The following is a 15,907-nucleotide window of genomic DNA, read 5'->3' on the forward strand; positions in this document are numbered from 1 at the left end:
GGAAATGGCACCTGATATACAAGTAATACAACATAGACTTGCAAATTCTTGAAGATAGACAAATTCCATAATTTGGTTTCGAAGATCAGCAATATTACATTGGACAAAAATTTGGACTCGCTCAATCTCATTCACGTCGCACTACTACCAGCCACTTCTCATTTGCGAAATTCAGCTTTCATAATGCAAGTGATCGATTATGCATATCCACTGGCCGGCATCATTTCTTCCTCTTCGGTATATAACAGTCAGTGGATTTTGTTTTTGACTTGCTCAAGCTCATCCATGTCCCAATAATCTTTTAGCAAGGTATAATTGCTTCCTAAAAGGACTTGGTTAGTCCGCAGCATGGCTGCTTTCTCCATATAAATGCAACCAAAATAAAAATCCAGAAACTAGCTTTCATAAGCATACTACGTAAATGAACATGCTAAGGAATGCAGACAAATTCTGGGTCCTCAAATTCTAGATAATCAGAAACCAAGAAAGAGAACAGAGCTTAACAGCTTTGCACAATATGTGCTCAAAAGTAACTTAAAACTGTCAAGTTCATGGAATCTGTTGTTTACACCTTTGCCTAACATATCATTTCTACCTAACACCTAAACTGATGCTACAGGGGGTGAACATGTAGAAACAACAGAGTTCAATCCCATTTCTTCTTCCGAGTTCGTGTATGCACAAAATTTTACTCCTTCCCCTACGTCTTATTTTAACCTGATCAGAATCAACAAAACTGAACTCGAGACTAGGACCATACTCATAACGGCATTGAATAACTTCTGATTGTACCTCAGCTATATTATTCTGCAGAAGTAGAGAAGCCAACATGAGCATTCTTATCTCTTGCTTTGTACATCAGGAGATCTAACAGCCAATCACCTATGAGCGGATGCATGGGGCATTGAGTATGTCATCCCAGCCATGCTTGTTGGAGAACCGGTAACCATGGGTCCAGGGACTGGGGCACGCACGCCATATGCCATGTGTCCTTGGGCAGGAAGACTTACTGGGGTTCCAACTGCTGAAATTAGGGGTCCCCCAATTGGCTGGCCTACAGTAGTGGTGCCATATACAGGTCCAGCAGGTGTTGGGTGATGTTGCTGCCTGGTGGATTTACCGGAGGAGCCACCACCAGTGGGCCCATTTGTCTGACCGGTAATTGGTCCTTGGGACACAGCGACATCCCCATTTCCTACACTAGTAATGTCGTGGATGCTTGACCGCCTTCGATCCTTGTTCATCGAGTTTAGGCGAATGAAATACTTCTGTGCATGGCTTGCCACCTGTGTAGGTGTCCTTGACACCACGAAGTTCCGTGATATACTCCGCCAGTCACCTTTGCCATATTTCTCCAATCCGAGAAGAAATAATCTGTAATTAAAAATAACATTGAGGGTTATAATATAAAAACTAATATTAGTTAAAGATCGGGAAAAAAAAATTTTCTTTTCGTACATAGCTTACCCTTGGGACTTAATACTAGATAGTAGATTTCTATGAGTATCAGCTCCCACACCAAAGTTTCTAACTTTGGTTTTTCTTGGTGAACTATGACACATCTACTCCAATAGGGGGTATTCGTATTCCTCCACGCACCAAAGGCTCCCAAATGATGGAAGACATGCCGTGGCGATGTAATGTCATGATCCTACCAAAATCCTATTAAATATTTTGTCATATTATGCAATATATATGTTTACCAAAACTTGCTCGAGATACATTTCCATGGTTTACAACTTTATATCCCTGTGACGCATATTTATGCGACATTCACAATTAATTGCACGAAAACATTTATCCGATGTCAAATAAAATGACCCAGTTTCTTTCCATATCCCACAATTTCATATGCAATGTTTAACTACGGCAAGTCAGCAAGAGACAAAGCTTATGCCTTGGCCACACGTGACATCAAAAATTCAAAACCACTTCAAAAGGCTGCTCAAAACTATACTAAAAAGACACTGAAATTCTATAAGCCGGAAATATATGCAATTACATAATATCAAGCACTAAGCTATTGCATGGGCGAGTATTACTACCTCGTACCTAACGCTACCATTAACAAAATTGTTACTAAATCATTACTGTACCAAACCTTACTTCTCCAGCTAACTAAAAGTATCATAACCAATGCACGGTAACAAGTAACAAAGAACAAGTAGCAATTGGCAACTAGGTACAAGTACAACAATAACTAATACAGATAAGTAAATAACAAGTAAAAGAAAAAACGAAAAAACAAATTCATCACTCAAAATCTCCTCATAGTCAGCATCAAAAGCTCCAAATCACTAAATTTATTGGGTTGCATTTGATGAGGTTTACTGCAAGGAAATAGAAGAGGAGAGGACATAAACTATTAGAAATACTGATCTCACAATCTCATAATTCCTCAAGCGGTGAGAACTCGAAACTTCATGCGTGCTTGGCTCTATAAGACTCAATAGCGTTGGTTGCTTTTTAGCTAAAGCCATGGGTATGTAGAAAAAAATGGGACTAGGAATTGAAATATAAAGGTCATTACTCAAACTTTTGTATACGTTGGGTGCTCAATTCATAGTGTAGAGGTTAGAACCTCAAGTGTCTCTTAGAACATTTCTGAGGTTATTATAAGTGAATGTATTATCTTGTCTTCTAGTACATATGAACTACTGACCACTAATTAGATGATATGAGAAGTTTTATTCCAGTCTTGTTCAGTAGACATTTTAAGCATCTGAAATTTCGTCCTTTTATTTTCCCTTTTTATTTCCCACATTCTTCCTTACCAATAACTCAACAAGACATACAAAAAACTTGACAGCAAGGATGCTTAAATATACAGATGCCAACTAGCAAAGTTGGTAAAACCTTTGGGTGATGATACCAGAGGTTTGGGGTTTGAACCCCGCCGTATCAATAAGTTACTGATCTCATTTAAAAACAGGCTTGCCAATCAAAAAAAAAAGGGATGCTTAAATACATAATCACTGAAAAGACTAGAGTAATACAAAAGATTGGAAGAACTGCAAGCAGATTCTTAGATGTTTTAGGTGAACACAGTCATCTTCACACTAAAGTTTGAAGTCCAAAAATGAAACCACAAAGAGGTTTGAATTTTCCGTTCCCTTGTAAAATTAATTGCTTAAGGGTACATAATAAACTGAGTCTTGGAAATTTTGACATGAGTGAAAAGACAATTATAGGTGTCAAAGATGTAACTACAAACATTGAACAATTATTCATTACCATCAAGGACAAGTAGACTAAGAGTATCTTTATTTGCACATTATTAGCCAAAAATCGTTATGCGTGTAAGATATCAAACACATTGAGGCAAGCAATACATTCTTGTGGTAAAGGAACAGGAGACAGAAGCAACAAGATTCAGGGTATCTGACGCCTTACAAAAAAAAATTGAAGCTTTATGCATCTTAAACACTAGCAGTAAAAAGGAGTAAACAAAATAATAAGCTAACGGTGAACAATTGATCAATAGAGAGATATAACCCTAATATATATACACTAAATCCATAACATTTTATCATTTCTTTAGAGGAGACTGACATTAAGTATAAGTTTACCTGTGTTCATCCTCTGTCCATGCGATTCCTTTACGGCGTTCCTGATCTGACCTGGATACCTTCCCTCCTCCATGATTCGAATCATTATCAAAATGCCCAATATGGCCACGCTTTTTAGTAGATCCACTCTCGCCTACACCATCCATCGTGTCTTCAGAAGAAGAAACATAGCAAGGCAAAGGCACACGACCAGACTCGATACTGCTGATATCATCAACTAATAACTCGTAATGATATTTAATCTCTTCTAGAGTTTTCCCAGGGACAGCTTCTGCAATCTTCTCCCACCTATCAGAAGAATCCTCCGGAGTGAACGCCAAGGCATTCTCAAACGCCTTGTCTTGCCCTCTAGTCCACAAGGAACTATAAGATGTGGGTTCTTCATCTGTGGACATATTTAATGTTTGCTCGAATCCACTAGATGTAGTTCAATGCACTTCAAAATTATAGCAAGAATGAATACCCAAAAGGAGAAAATTATCGAAATCTACCAAATCGCCCGGAAATCTAAGACCAGCCCCATGTCTCCAGAAGCATGAACATATATAAAGGAGCACCAGAAAATCAACTAAAGCTTCCCCTTGAAGGTAGATGGGAAATTGGTACTATAACTTGGTAGATTGGAAAAGGTTCTAGAGTATAAATTTTGTTTCTTTCCAGTGATTCATCAAGTGTGGGGGGGACAAACAGATGTGTCAGGACAGAGAGGAGGTGAGGATACCTGCAGTGCTCACCATAAAATAATAATAATAATAATAATACCAGCACCACCAGCACCAAAGAAGAAGATTAATTATTCAGTTGGATTTCCAAAACACACCGACCTATTGATGCAAAAGACAACAAAATATTCAGTTAGAGATCATGAGAAATATCTGATTACCCAAAAGAAAAAGAAAACAATTATGGTTGTTGGGACTGTGAGAAAAATGGGAATTGGGGTTTTAAGACAGTGAGGTGGGATTGGTCAGTGATGAAAATGACCATCTTAGAACCAAAATAATTTTGTCAATACTGATTAATTGCTAAAACTAAAACCCCACACCACTTGTTAACATCACAAATGCCTCAACTTGTTCTTTTTTACAGTAATTAGATTAGATAGATAGATTCCACTCTAACTTTGTTTCCTTCTCCATATTCAAGCCCATAGTAAACACCCCCTTATTTTTTTCTCTCTTGTTATATGTCCTCTTCACATACAAAAAGGAAAAACAGTAAACCCCAAATTTTCCTTCATTAGAAAAACAGGGAAAGTAAAGAACATTACTTTAGCAGTAAAAAAAAACACATTAACTATGATGATGAGTAGACAAAAACATCTTTTTCAAAGATTATGTAGAAACAGTAGAACAGTCATTTCATATATATATTCATGGTTGCCTTGCCTAGTAACTATCTAACAATGATTGAAACACACGCCCACTTTTGCCCATACAGTTAAAAACAACAAAATCAAAACTTGAATAGTGAGAAAGAGTTTACACTTTATTAACAAACAGAATACTTAATACTTAGAAGATATTGTAGAGCATTGAAAAAAGAGACTTACACTTAAACAAGCAAGATTTTCTTCCACATACAACAAACTGCCAGACACTCAACTTATTTCTACTTGTTCTAAAAGATTAATAAATGGATAAAATACCCAAAATCTAGTGGATTAATTAAGAAAAAAACCACAAGATTCTGGTTAATTACAGAAAAAGATCAAATTTTTATTACACAAAGGTGGTCCAGCAAATTACAATGGGATAGTGATGGGGTTATTATCTTTGAAAGAGATCCACACGAGAGGAGAATGGGTCAGAGGGATGGCCTACTGGACCAACAACTACTTGCAGATCGACAGCTGGGCCTGGGAGTGAACCCAACCAGCTTTGCAAATTGCGCAAAAGATTAAAAAACTAGACTGCAGTTGCAGCAACAAATCACCAAAAGTAAAAAACTTTTTATTTCATAACCACTTGTCACTAGTGTTCACTGTTCCATTTTCTCTTTGGCTGCCTGTTATCATATGGGGGCCATGACACTTTCAGACTCGTCCACGAAACACAACAACTTGAGTAGGATGCTGAAGAGTTGTACTAGTTTTTTTTGGTCTATGGATTAACTATACTGCAAATTCATTATTATTGTTACATGCGGCTAAACTTCAAACACGCCATGATGTGCCGAATCTAAATCATTGTGTAGGCCTCACCGAGTGGCACTTACTGAAAAGAACATTTTCTTCCTAGTGAGGGGATGTGGGGTTTAAAATGACCTTACAATTTGTTCGGTTGTTTATTCATCTTGAATCGTTGTCTTAACCTCTAATAGGCTAAATCTATGGTGCGCGAGCGAGATGTATGGTGCGCCATTACATCTCGGCCACTCATACCAAGGGGTACGTGTGTATTTAATGGTAAAGTACTGATCCAAAGGCCTAATATTATCTGCGCACTGAAGACATGCATGCTCATAATATAATAGGATATCTCATTTGTGTTTTATTGTATTAAGTATAGGAAAAAGAGAGAAAAATTAGTGAAAGTGTAAAACAAAAAAGAGAAAACGTTTAATTACAGAAATTGTATTAAGTATTTTTTTGAATGCTCCATGTATATAGTAGCCTACCCCTACTTGTAATGCAAAGATAGAACCACAACTACAAAAATGTCATTCCAATGGGCTGTTAAAATGGTTTTAAATTTGGAAAGAATAAAAAATCCAGCCAAAATTAAGACATTCGCTACCCGCTACTATAATAAATTCGGGAGACGGACGGTATAGTTTCTACCATCCGTGTGTTAAATTTCGACAGACGGTAGAAACTGTGCTGTCCGTCTAAAAAAAATTCAAAAAATAATAGACAAACAACAGAAACTATACTATCCGTATCATTTATCACTTCAAAATAGACAACCCCATTAGATTGGTTTTTTTATTTTGGAGAGCTAAATTCAACTGTGCAAGCTAAAATATCTATGTAACACTTTTAGTGGCCCAATTTAACAGCTCTCCATAATTAAACATCCAGAAGTATCTCAGTAGTGAGATTGGAAATTTGGGAAGTCAACAACTTGTATAAAACTTTGGAACAAAAGTGAGAACTCAACACATGCAGCTTGTGTGACTTTGTAACTGGATTTGATATCTGTGATCAGATCTACATCTACATCTAAATCTATCTATATATACTAGCGCAGTCATATTTTGTCTTGATTGTAAAAAGTGCAAACTCATCAAAAAAATTGCATGAACTGAATGGGGAGAACTCCAGCAATAATCTTGTACATAGGAGTAGCCATTCTCCTCCTCTTCCTCATCTCACACTCTCCCAAAACCACCTCAAACCACCCTCACCGCCGCTTAAAACTACGCAAGAACTTCACTTTCTCACCCACAACCACTGCCGGCATCGATAAACACCATGATCACATCCCATTCGATCCCCTCATAGCAGATATGGAACGTCGTCGGGAAGACAGAGAATGGGAGAAACGCCATAAGGAAATTGTCGATGCCCCTGGTGCAGAATCTCAACCTGAGTGGGAGGATTTCATGGATGCAGAGGATTACCTTAATGATGAGCATCAATTTAATGTTACTAGTAGGTTAATGGATTTGTTTCCAAAGATTGATGTTCATCCAGCTGATGGATACATTACTGAAGCTGAGTTGACTGATTGGAATGTGAGGTTGGCTCAAAAGGAAGTTTTTCATAGGACTGAAAGGGATATGGAACTTCATGATAAGAATCATGATGGCCTTATTTCTTTTGCAAATTACGAACCGCCTGCTTGGGCTCGCAATTTAGGTATATATCAATTCCATTTTACTTCATAATGTGTTACTTATATGTAGCAATGCACTGTGTATCACTTCCATAGAGGAATGTTATTACAAATTTGGAATGCATGACATTTGATCACATTGTAACTGGCAAGGTCATATATTTACCTGATCATGTAATCATGTCACTTGTCTAACTTGTCAGGTCACTGGTATTGTTAGATAATCTGAGGGAATGCAAGGGGTGAATAGCTGTAGGCCTGTAGGGGTTTCTCACGTTATAGAGAGACTGAGGTTATTAGGTGATGTCTTTATAAAATAATCTCTTTACCTGGGTGACATTTAGGTTTCTTTGACTGTGCACACAAATTGAGGAAGGGGCTAGTATCCGATAGCCATTTTCGGATTTCCTCTAACTGTATCCTGGAAACATCCAACGTGAATGTCGGAGCGTGGCCCTTGACCCTCAAATATACAATCCATGGGTCTTGTTTCCTCTACTGAGCAGCCATGTAGATCCTATCACTGATATGGAGCTCAGCTGTAGCCTTAGAGCTATCTATGCGGTCATGTAGAGCTTTGATCTGGCCTGAGACGGTTTCGCTGTCATCCAGTGCATGTCCCACCGGTGATCTAGGGGAGTTGTCACGTCCTTACGACACAGATAATTGATTGAATCTGGAAGCAATTGTCATTGTGAGTGCTTCTCATTTTCATAATTCCCTTAGACGGTGTTTGTCCCAACTCAAAAGGTGTTTTACTGTTTTCCACTCTAATGGGACATTTACTTTTGACCTGTATTGCATGTTTTCTTCCAGTGAGTACATGACTATGTGCAGCTTGCTAGATATAAAAATTAGTTATTCTTCGTTTGACGAATAATTTCTGTATGCACACCAGATAATAACTCATTGACGTACGACATGGGATGGTGGAAAGAGGAACATTTCAATGCTTCTGATGCTGATGGGGATGGTCTTTTAAATAAAACAGAGTTCAATGAGTAAGTTTTAATTGGTTTTGTTTACTCTAGTTGTTGATGTTATTATCTGATCATTTCCTTCACATGTTACCAGCTTTTTGCATCCAGCTGACAGCACTAACCCAAGGCTACTGCACTGGTTATGCAAAGAGGAAGTAAGGTGCGTTGTTTTTCCTCATTTTTAGCTTTGTGGATGTATTTTGCTGCCTTTCCTTGTTTACTCTTTTACTAAAACTCACGTATGTATATATTATCTGTCTATCTTATGCTTCCCTGGGTCATTACTACTCTGTTACCCACCACCCCCTCACCCACCCTATGCTGGACTACCACATTGGAAGTCAGCATGATTTTCCTAGCTGTCTATTTGAACAATTTTAACATACTAGCACCTTTCCTCCTGGGTTGTAAGGGGTCATGGGTTCAGTGATGGGTCCACCATTTTAGTATGCGACTATGGGCCCAATTACTATTTTCGTCCTATCTTCATATCTTTACTTGTAAAGTTGTAAGGAAAAAAGAAAAAAAAAAAAAAAAAAGCTATAAATGTTGTCTTTGTATTTCTTCGTTAAATACCTCTTATTCCGTAGTTGATAATGCACATAGTCACATGCAAGGCTTTTAGTTTATGGTTGAGATTTCCCTTTTCTGGGCTGACTTGACTCCTTTACTTTGCTTTCTAGGGAGAGGGACTCAGATAAAGATGGGAAGCTCAACTTTAAGGAATTTTTCCATGGACTTTTTGATTTAGTAAGAAATTATGATGAAGAAGTTCACAACTCTTCACATGAATTTGACAATCATATGGAAGGACCTGCCAAAATATTGTTTGGTCAGCTTGACAAAGATCGTGATGGGTAAGAAGCTGCCAAACTTTATCATTATTCAATCTTATGAAGTGTTAATTACTCTGTCTAATTTTTACCTATATCTGGTCCGTTGTAGTTTTTTGTCAGAAGAGGAGCTGCTACCAATAATTGGAAAACTTCATCCTTCAGAGCAGTACTATGCAAAACAACAAGCAGATTACATCATAAATCAGGTAAGTTTAGATCGAGTTTTATTTGATTGAATAATGACTTCTATTCTGCGTAATTCCGTTACAGAGATATGTTAAATTTGTAGCTGCTGAAGCTATACCATGTGTTATATGTGATATACCTTGAACATGGTATAGTTTCAGCATCTACAAAGTTAACAAGCAAAGTGTGATATGTGTTATCTACACTGTTCGCTTCTGTTACCCAGATGCATCGTCGTGTACATGGCAAAAAAATCCCATATATACCAAAATTGGGGTTATATTTTAGAAAATAAGGTTATTGTTATCAATATTTCAGACCACCAACGTTTACCCCTTATTCCATTTTTTCATTAACCTTTATATTTCGGTCCGATATATCTGTCATATATATCAGACACTAAGGGTACATATATCGGTTACAAGAATAACACATGTGCATATTTGCTTATATGAGGAAGTTTTGAACATTGAAACAAATTTTCAGTAAGTATGTAAGACAGTTGGTACATATTCATGAGTGGTGCTACACGGACCTACTTTTTAGACCTACTATTGCGACTCACTATTTGGATAACGTTGGTTTGCATTGCAATATACATGGATGTGTATCTCTATGTAAATCAATGATTAAGACTTTTGACACATTAGTATGTTCAAATAGTAGGTCAAATAAGTGGGTCGGTGTAGCATTAATGCATATTCATCTCTAAGAGAGATGAGTACAAATCATAATCTTGTCCGACTTTTTTTCTTTTGAGATGTCCTGCTGTTACAAAGATAATCAGTCAATGCTCAGTGCATTACTAAGTATATGAAATACTTTGACGTTGAGTGCAGGGCTGGCTCTGAGGGGTAGGCAGCCGCCTAGGGCCCCCACTTGGGGTGAACCAATACTTCACTACCCAGTTTTGTGTTCAATTTATAAAATGTGCCACTATGTGGAGTTGAACTTGGGCTGGAATATAGAATGTGTAAGGTTATCACCAGTGGATCAGTTGCCAATTTGATGTTAAAAGACCCTTAAAATGGATTATTACTCTATAAACAATATGCATATGATTTTTACTCGATATTTTGGGTTTTACAAAGGTATGATTTTAAAAACTCGTCTAGGGACCCCACAATCTCAGAGCCGGTCCTGGTTGAGTGGAGAAAATTGTGACTAAAAAATTGCCCTACTTTCTGCAGGCAGACACAGATAAAGATGGACGCTTAACATTGACAGAGATGATCGAGAGCCCATATGTATTTTATAGTGCAATATTCAATGAGGAAGAGGAGAGCGAGTACCACGATGAGTTTCGTTAATTGCGTCGTAGGTGCGTAATATTTCATTTCTTCTGAACATCATATTCTTATTTAAATAGTAGTAAGAATGTTTGAAGGTTGGCACATGTGAGTTTGGTTTAATACCAGATATTTAGTATGCGGGGCTGTAACATGTTTTTGCCCTCTCTGTTTAGTGTTGGCCATTGGCCATCTGATACCAGTTGTATGCTGCTTTGTCCTGTGCAGGTTATATGGATCTTAGTTGTGGAGATTAATTTGCACCTGGATCAGTAGCCAAGATCTCACAAGCAGGAAAACTTTAGTGTAGACCATGTACTCATTTTTGGCTGGGATGTCTCCCCGTGTATACCTTGGATATTTATACAGGTCTAACATTTGAAATTGTGTGTACCATAACAAACGAATTGATAATTTTTTTTTTTTTATTTATCCATGAGAGTGTTGACATATATATGGTGAGATACCTTTTGTTTCTCATATTTAGTGCCAAATCGTTAATTATTGCATTGCATGAAGTGGCTTGATGAAGAGTTGGTTGTTAAGTGGTAAAGTTGGTTATATTTAACTGTGTTTCCTAGGATGAAACCATCCAAAAAAATCCAAAGAAACCTCCCTCCACCCGTTCCTGGGCCAGCACCTTGGCTTGTCTTCCCATGTGGAGAAGATGGAAAGAAACAATCTTTCTTCGACATATCCAATCCAAATATGAATTACGTTACGAGCTTCAAAGAGATGCGTGGAAAAGATTGTTTCTTGTCAATGTTTGGCTGGTTGATATTGAGAAACACAACTTCAGTAAAAGACTATCGTGGTATAAATGGGAGGAGCAATAAAGTAGAACATGACTGTTGTTCTTTGTGGAATCCCTCTACACGAGAAACAATTTATCTACCTTGGTGGGATTCGCAGGACGTTGTTGATGGACTTGGTAAGTGTATTCTGACAGCTCCCCCTGACATGTCCAGATTGTATGATTTTGTTTATAGGTAGGAGCTACATTTTGTCTTTTCAACTAGAGGGTGAAAAATGGATTAAACACTACTATAAACTAGAAGATGACTTGGATGACTTCATTGACAGTGTAGTAACTTCCACCCATGGAACTCTCTACGCACTCAATTTTAAAAATATGTTTGCTACTATCGAAAGAAATCCTTGTGGCACCTTGTCGGTCAGATTGCTGGAGCTGGACATCGAGAAGCCTCAATTGTGTCCTAAAACTCAGCATTATCGTAAGTACATGGTGGAAACATTTGATGGGCAGAAATTATAAAGTGATCAAACGTGTTGAGGTTTTTAAGATTGATTTCTCTAAAGAGGTTTGAGTGGAAGTGGTTAGCCTTGGTGAACAAGTGTTCATCTTATCAGATTATGGTTGTATGTCTTGCTCTGGTACCACGTCAAGAATGAGAGGAAATCAAATTTATTTCACTTTTCTGGAGGACAAAAGAGTTTATATGTATTTTGTTTGGAAGATGAGAGCTTCTCAGTATATTTGCCTTGTCCTGATTTACGGAAACCTTTCTTCTCACCGATGGGCAAGACCAACGACACTGTTGCAATCATTAAGGCAAATGTTGAGGAATCAAAAGGGACTCACTGGATTGACCTCTCCATTGATGCTCTGTTGTTGACATTAAAGCAACTCCCTTCAGCTGTTGATTACAGGAATTTTCACGCTACTTGTAAAACATTGGCATCATCTGTTCATCCAGTTTTGGATCTGATTTGCTCAACAACTCGATGTCCTTGGCTCATGTACTCCAATAGAGACAGAAGCATGTGCAGCTTCCTTGACCCGGTGTCTAATCTTACTCATTGCTTCTATATGCCAGAGTTGCTCGGTGCTAGGATCTGCTTCTCCAGCTTTGGTTGGTTGCTAATGTCCAAAGGTGACCGTTCTATGTTTTTCTTCAACCCTTTTGATATGGTCACCATCGAGCTTCCAGATTTGCCCAGGCATTTTGCATTTAGTGGTCTATCCTTTTCGTGCTTGCCAACATCTTCGGACTGTATTGTGTTTGGTGTCAGTACCTTGACATGTGATTTGGTTAACATCTGTTATTTGCGTTTACGAGAAGAAGCTTGGACTTGGAGTCAGTATAGGAATTGCGTCAAGATCATCCTTTGTAATAACAATCCAGTTTTCTTTGATGGAGCATTCTATTGTTTAAGTTATGAAAGACACCTGGGAGTCTTTCATCTAGAGGGAGGCAGTTGTGATTGGACGGTACTCCGTAATATGGCTGAACCTTATAAATCTGTTGACCAAAATTATTTGGTTCTGTGCAATGGAAATTTGTTATCAATTTACAAGTTGGTCACTTGGCAAAATGAATTGAAATGGAGCCCTGTTTATTGCTTGGGTGATCAGATGGTTCTTGTCAGTCGTTCTACGTCTATATCAATGAAGGCAGTAACTAAAGGAATGAAGAACAAGATTTATTTTCCGATAACCTTTGGTGGCAAGGACAATTATGTGTCCTATTCTCTTGCAACTAGTGCATGGCACTCTTCTTTTGACAACTATCCTAGGAGTGATTTCTATTAGTATACACAAGAGCAGTTGCATTGCACTTGGATTCAACCAACTTTATTATCAGAGAATGTTTTATCATGATTTATCAATTCAGATCTGTATGTAGTCAAAACTCAAAAGTGTTTTAATACACGTATCCTCATTGTCACTTGTTACCGATATTAATTTTGGGACATGCTGTATATGTTTATGCAAAGAGTACGTTCTTGTGAGATTGCAGATTGTAATGAGCTTGGATGTCTGTAGCTTATAGTTGAGTATCAGAGAATGAGGAGCAGTATGGAATGAATTTGTACAGAAAGTTGTACAGAAAGGGTTGTGGATTAGTGGCTATATAGATTCACTAAAAAGTGTCCGCGTCATCTAAGCTCAGTCGCCCTAAGCCCACTGCCCACAAATATTTTCCAGGTATATTCTCTTACAATGACAGAGAAGAAGACGGTGACATTAAAGAGCAGTGATGGCGAAGCATTTGTTGTGGAAGTAGCAGTTGTGCTTGAATCTCAAACAATTAAACACATGATCGAAGACGGGTGCGTGGACGATGAGATTCCTCTTCTCCAAATCACTAGCAACATCCTGTCGTTGGTCATCGACTACTGTAAGAAGTTCAGTGAGTGTGAACGTGAACGTGATGCTTCTGTTGATGATGAAGAGCTTAAGGAGTTTGAATTTATCAATAGTAGATTTCTTAACAAATTCCTTGCCAAAATCTTAAGATACCGTTAGGAGAGTGAATATTGTATTTTGGCACGTACTATCTTATAATCTCTAATATAAACTCTGCATTATTTTTGGCTGAATCTATGTATCACAGTATCAGTCATAGCCTCAGTTGTTATTGATATCTAAAGTGTTTGTATTTTACATGTTTGGAATCGTAGTACTGAAGATGGTTCTTTGCCTCTTTGGACATACTAAGGTCCAAGAGCATCTCCAAGATTAGCCCAACGCCCCAACCTTCGTATACCCAACCTTCGTATACAAATGGTGTTATTCCACTTTGTGTAGATAGTCCCACATCGGAGATCCACCAATGGGGGTTTATCTCTTTAGTGTTTGACCAATAACCCAAACTTGTTTTGTTTTCCACCGAGCATCGAAAGTTTCAGTGTTTTTAGGGGTCTCTTTTTTTCTCATAACCTATAAATAGTTGTGGGTAGTAGTTTGATGTTCTTCTCTTCTTAGGAAAGAGAGTTTATCAATGGTTGTAGAGCTAAAGTGCAGAGTAGTGGACTACTAGGAGTCTGGCACTACTAGGAGTAGTGCATTACAAGAAGTCTAATGAAATAGAAATGGCCATAGAAGATAGTCATGGTCCGATCTATCTATAGCATAATGCATTCAATCAAGGCGAATAGTTGGTAACTTTGCGAAACAGATTTATTTCCTCAAGGATAATTATTTAAGATCTTTCTAGATATAGTTGTGTTTTAACTCGCTTCCAAGTTCCAAAGTAAAATGAAGAACACGCCAGAGTCCATCTTTCATCAAAATTTGTCCTGCAAGTAATGGAGGCTACGTAGTCTTGTCGAAGTTCAATAGCAAAACATCAGCTTTCACTTTTCTCTCCTCAATAAAGTGAATAAACATGCGCAGCTTTCCACCCCCACCCATTGCTTCTCCTACTAGTCCTACAACTTATGATTATACTCCACCTCCTCCTCCTCCTCCTCGTAATCATGTTCATTATCCCCAAGATAATGTTGCTGTTTTTCTGCTAATGTTAGTTGTGGGCTGTCTTATTGGCATTATATTGGGCTGTTTCGGAGAGGCAGAAGGAAGAAGAGGAAGACGTGCTGTGGCCAGAAGAACCCAGCCATTAGGTACACAAGTATCAAGTAGTTCTCCACAAACAACAGCTCAAACTCAATCAGTCGTGCAATTGTTGCAAAGTAGTCAGCAAAGAGCCCCAATTTCAAATTACAGACCATCATTATCCGAGCCTATTGAATGCTCAATCTGTTTTGATGAAATGAAACAAGGGCAACTTATGACTGTTATGAGCCTTCCACGGTGCAACCACAGGTTTCATACTTATTGCATAAATCAATGGATCAATGTTGACACTGATAATAGGAAGCAAAAGTGCCCCCTTTGTCGTGCTTCTATTTCTGGCTAGTTGTTTTATCTTGTATGGCACTTTAACTTGCATGTAAAGTTAGATAGTTGAATATACTAGTCCAAGTCATGGAACTGGATTTCAATTTTTTTGTTGTAAGTCAGCAAATAAAAGCTAAATTTTGTTTGATTTGTTTTGGGATTGATAACTACATTGCGCAGTTGAGGTGATGGAGGTATAATCACAGGCTAGGAAACTGGATATATAACACCATATATACCAAGCAAAGCTTGTGAATCAATTAAGTAACATAGACACGTACAAACTTGCAGCATTGTTTTGCTATTCTTCAGTCTTAAACTAACCTTTTCCAAACATTTTATTATCTTTCTCCAACCTCCTTCCTTTTTTTTATTTCATTGATTCAGTCTTATGACTGACAACCGCAAATATCATGGCTAAGTAAACACCTTTGCTAACAGGATTTGGTCGTGGAATGTGCTTTCTCTTTATATTTTTCCACTCATCAGCTATAAAGAAAGAAAGCCACCTAAAAAGCTTAATGGACACCAATAGTCAGCAATGGTGCTGACTCATAACCACGTAACATGTTAGATTGATTCTTGCTCTATCCAAATTCCAAAAGTATGCATGCACTCATGAC

General features: G+C 37.9%; 4 protein-coding genes across 5 annotated transcripts; 3 read left to right on the top strand and 1 right to left on the bottom strand.

Annotated features, from left to right (window-relative positions):
• Nucleotides 1-387: 387 nt before the first annotated feature.
• On the bottom strand, nt 388-5,310 carry LOC147521395 (Duplicated homeodomain-like superfamily protein). 2 transcript variants are annotated; one of them, XM_086563748.1, is made up of 3 exons: nt 5,122-5,310; nt 3,570-4,393; nt 388-1,374 (listed from the first exon to the last, which is right to left on the bottom strand). In XM_086563748.1, the coding sequence occupies exons 2-3, from the start codon at nt 3,962-3,964 to the stop codon at nt 879-881; spliced, it is 891 nt and encodes a 296-aa protein (XP_086419874.1). In that variant the 5' UTR covers nt 3,965-4,393; nt 5,122-5,310; the 3' UTR covers nt 388-878. The 2 variants fall into 2 exon arrangements, with proteins under 2 accessions (XP_086419874.1, XP_086419859.1); XM_086563733.1 differs by lacking the exon at nt 5,122-5,310 and having other exon boundaries at nt 3,570-4,909.
• Nucleotides 5,311-6,566: 1,256 nt separating this feature from the next.
• On the top strand, nt 6,567-11,091 carry LOC147521396 (Calcium-binding EF hand family protein). The gene is made up of 7 exons (XM_086564165.1): nt 6,567-7,371; nt 8,247-8,349; nt 8,423-8,488; nt 9,012-9,185; nt 9,274-9,370; nt 10,541-10,671; nt 10,868-11,091. Exons 1-6 carry the CDS (start codon nt 6,819-6,821, stop codon nt 10,658-10,660), a joined length of 1,113 nt encoding a protein of 370 aa, XP_086420291.1. The 5' UTR covers nt 6,567-6,818; the 3' UTR covers nt 10,661-10,671; nt 10,868-11,091.
• Nucleotides 11,092-11,911: 820 nt separating this feature from the next.
• On the top strand, nt 11,912-13,243 carry LOC147521397 (F-box/kelch-repeat protein At1g57790-like). The gene has a single exon (XM_086564070.1). The coding sequence runs from the start codon at nt 12,177-12,179 to the stop codon at nt 13,191-13,193; it is 1,017 nt and encodes a 338-aa protein (XP_086420196.1). The 5' UTR covers nt 11,912-12,176; the 3' UTR covers nt 13,194-13,243.
• Nucleotides 13,244-14,772: 1,529 nt separating this feature from the next.
• LOC147521398 (RING-H2 finger protein ATL80-like) lies at nt 14,773-15,303 on the top strand. The gene has a single exon (XM_086565624.1). It carries the CDS (start codon nt 14,773-14,775, stop codon nt 15,301-15,303), a length of 531 nt encoding a protein of 176 aa, XP_086421750.1.
• Nucleotides 15,304-15,907: the final 604 nt, after the last annotated feature.

This window comes from Coptis chinensis, chromosome 1 (assembly GCF_015680905.1).
Source record: "Coptis chinensis isolate HL-2020 chromosome 1, ASM1568090v1, whole genome shotgun sequence".
NCBI classification, from domain to species: domain Eukaryota; kingdom Viridiplantae; phylum Streptophyta; class Magnoliopsida; order Ranunculales; family Ranunculaceae; genus Coptis; species Coptis chinensis.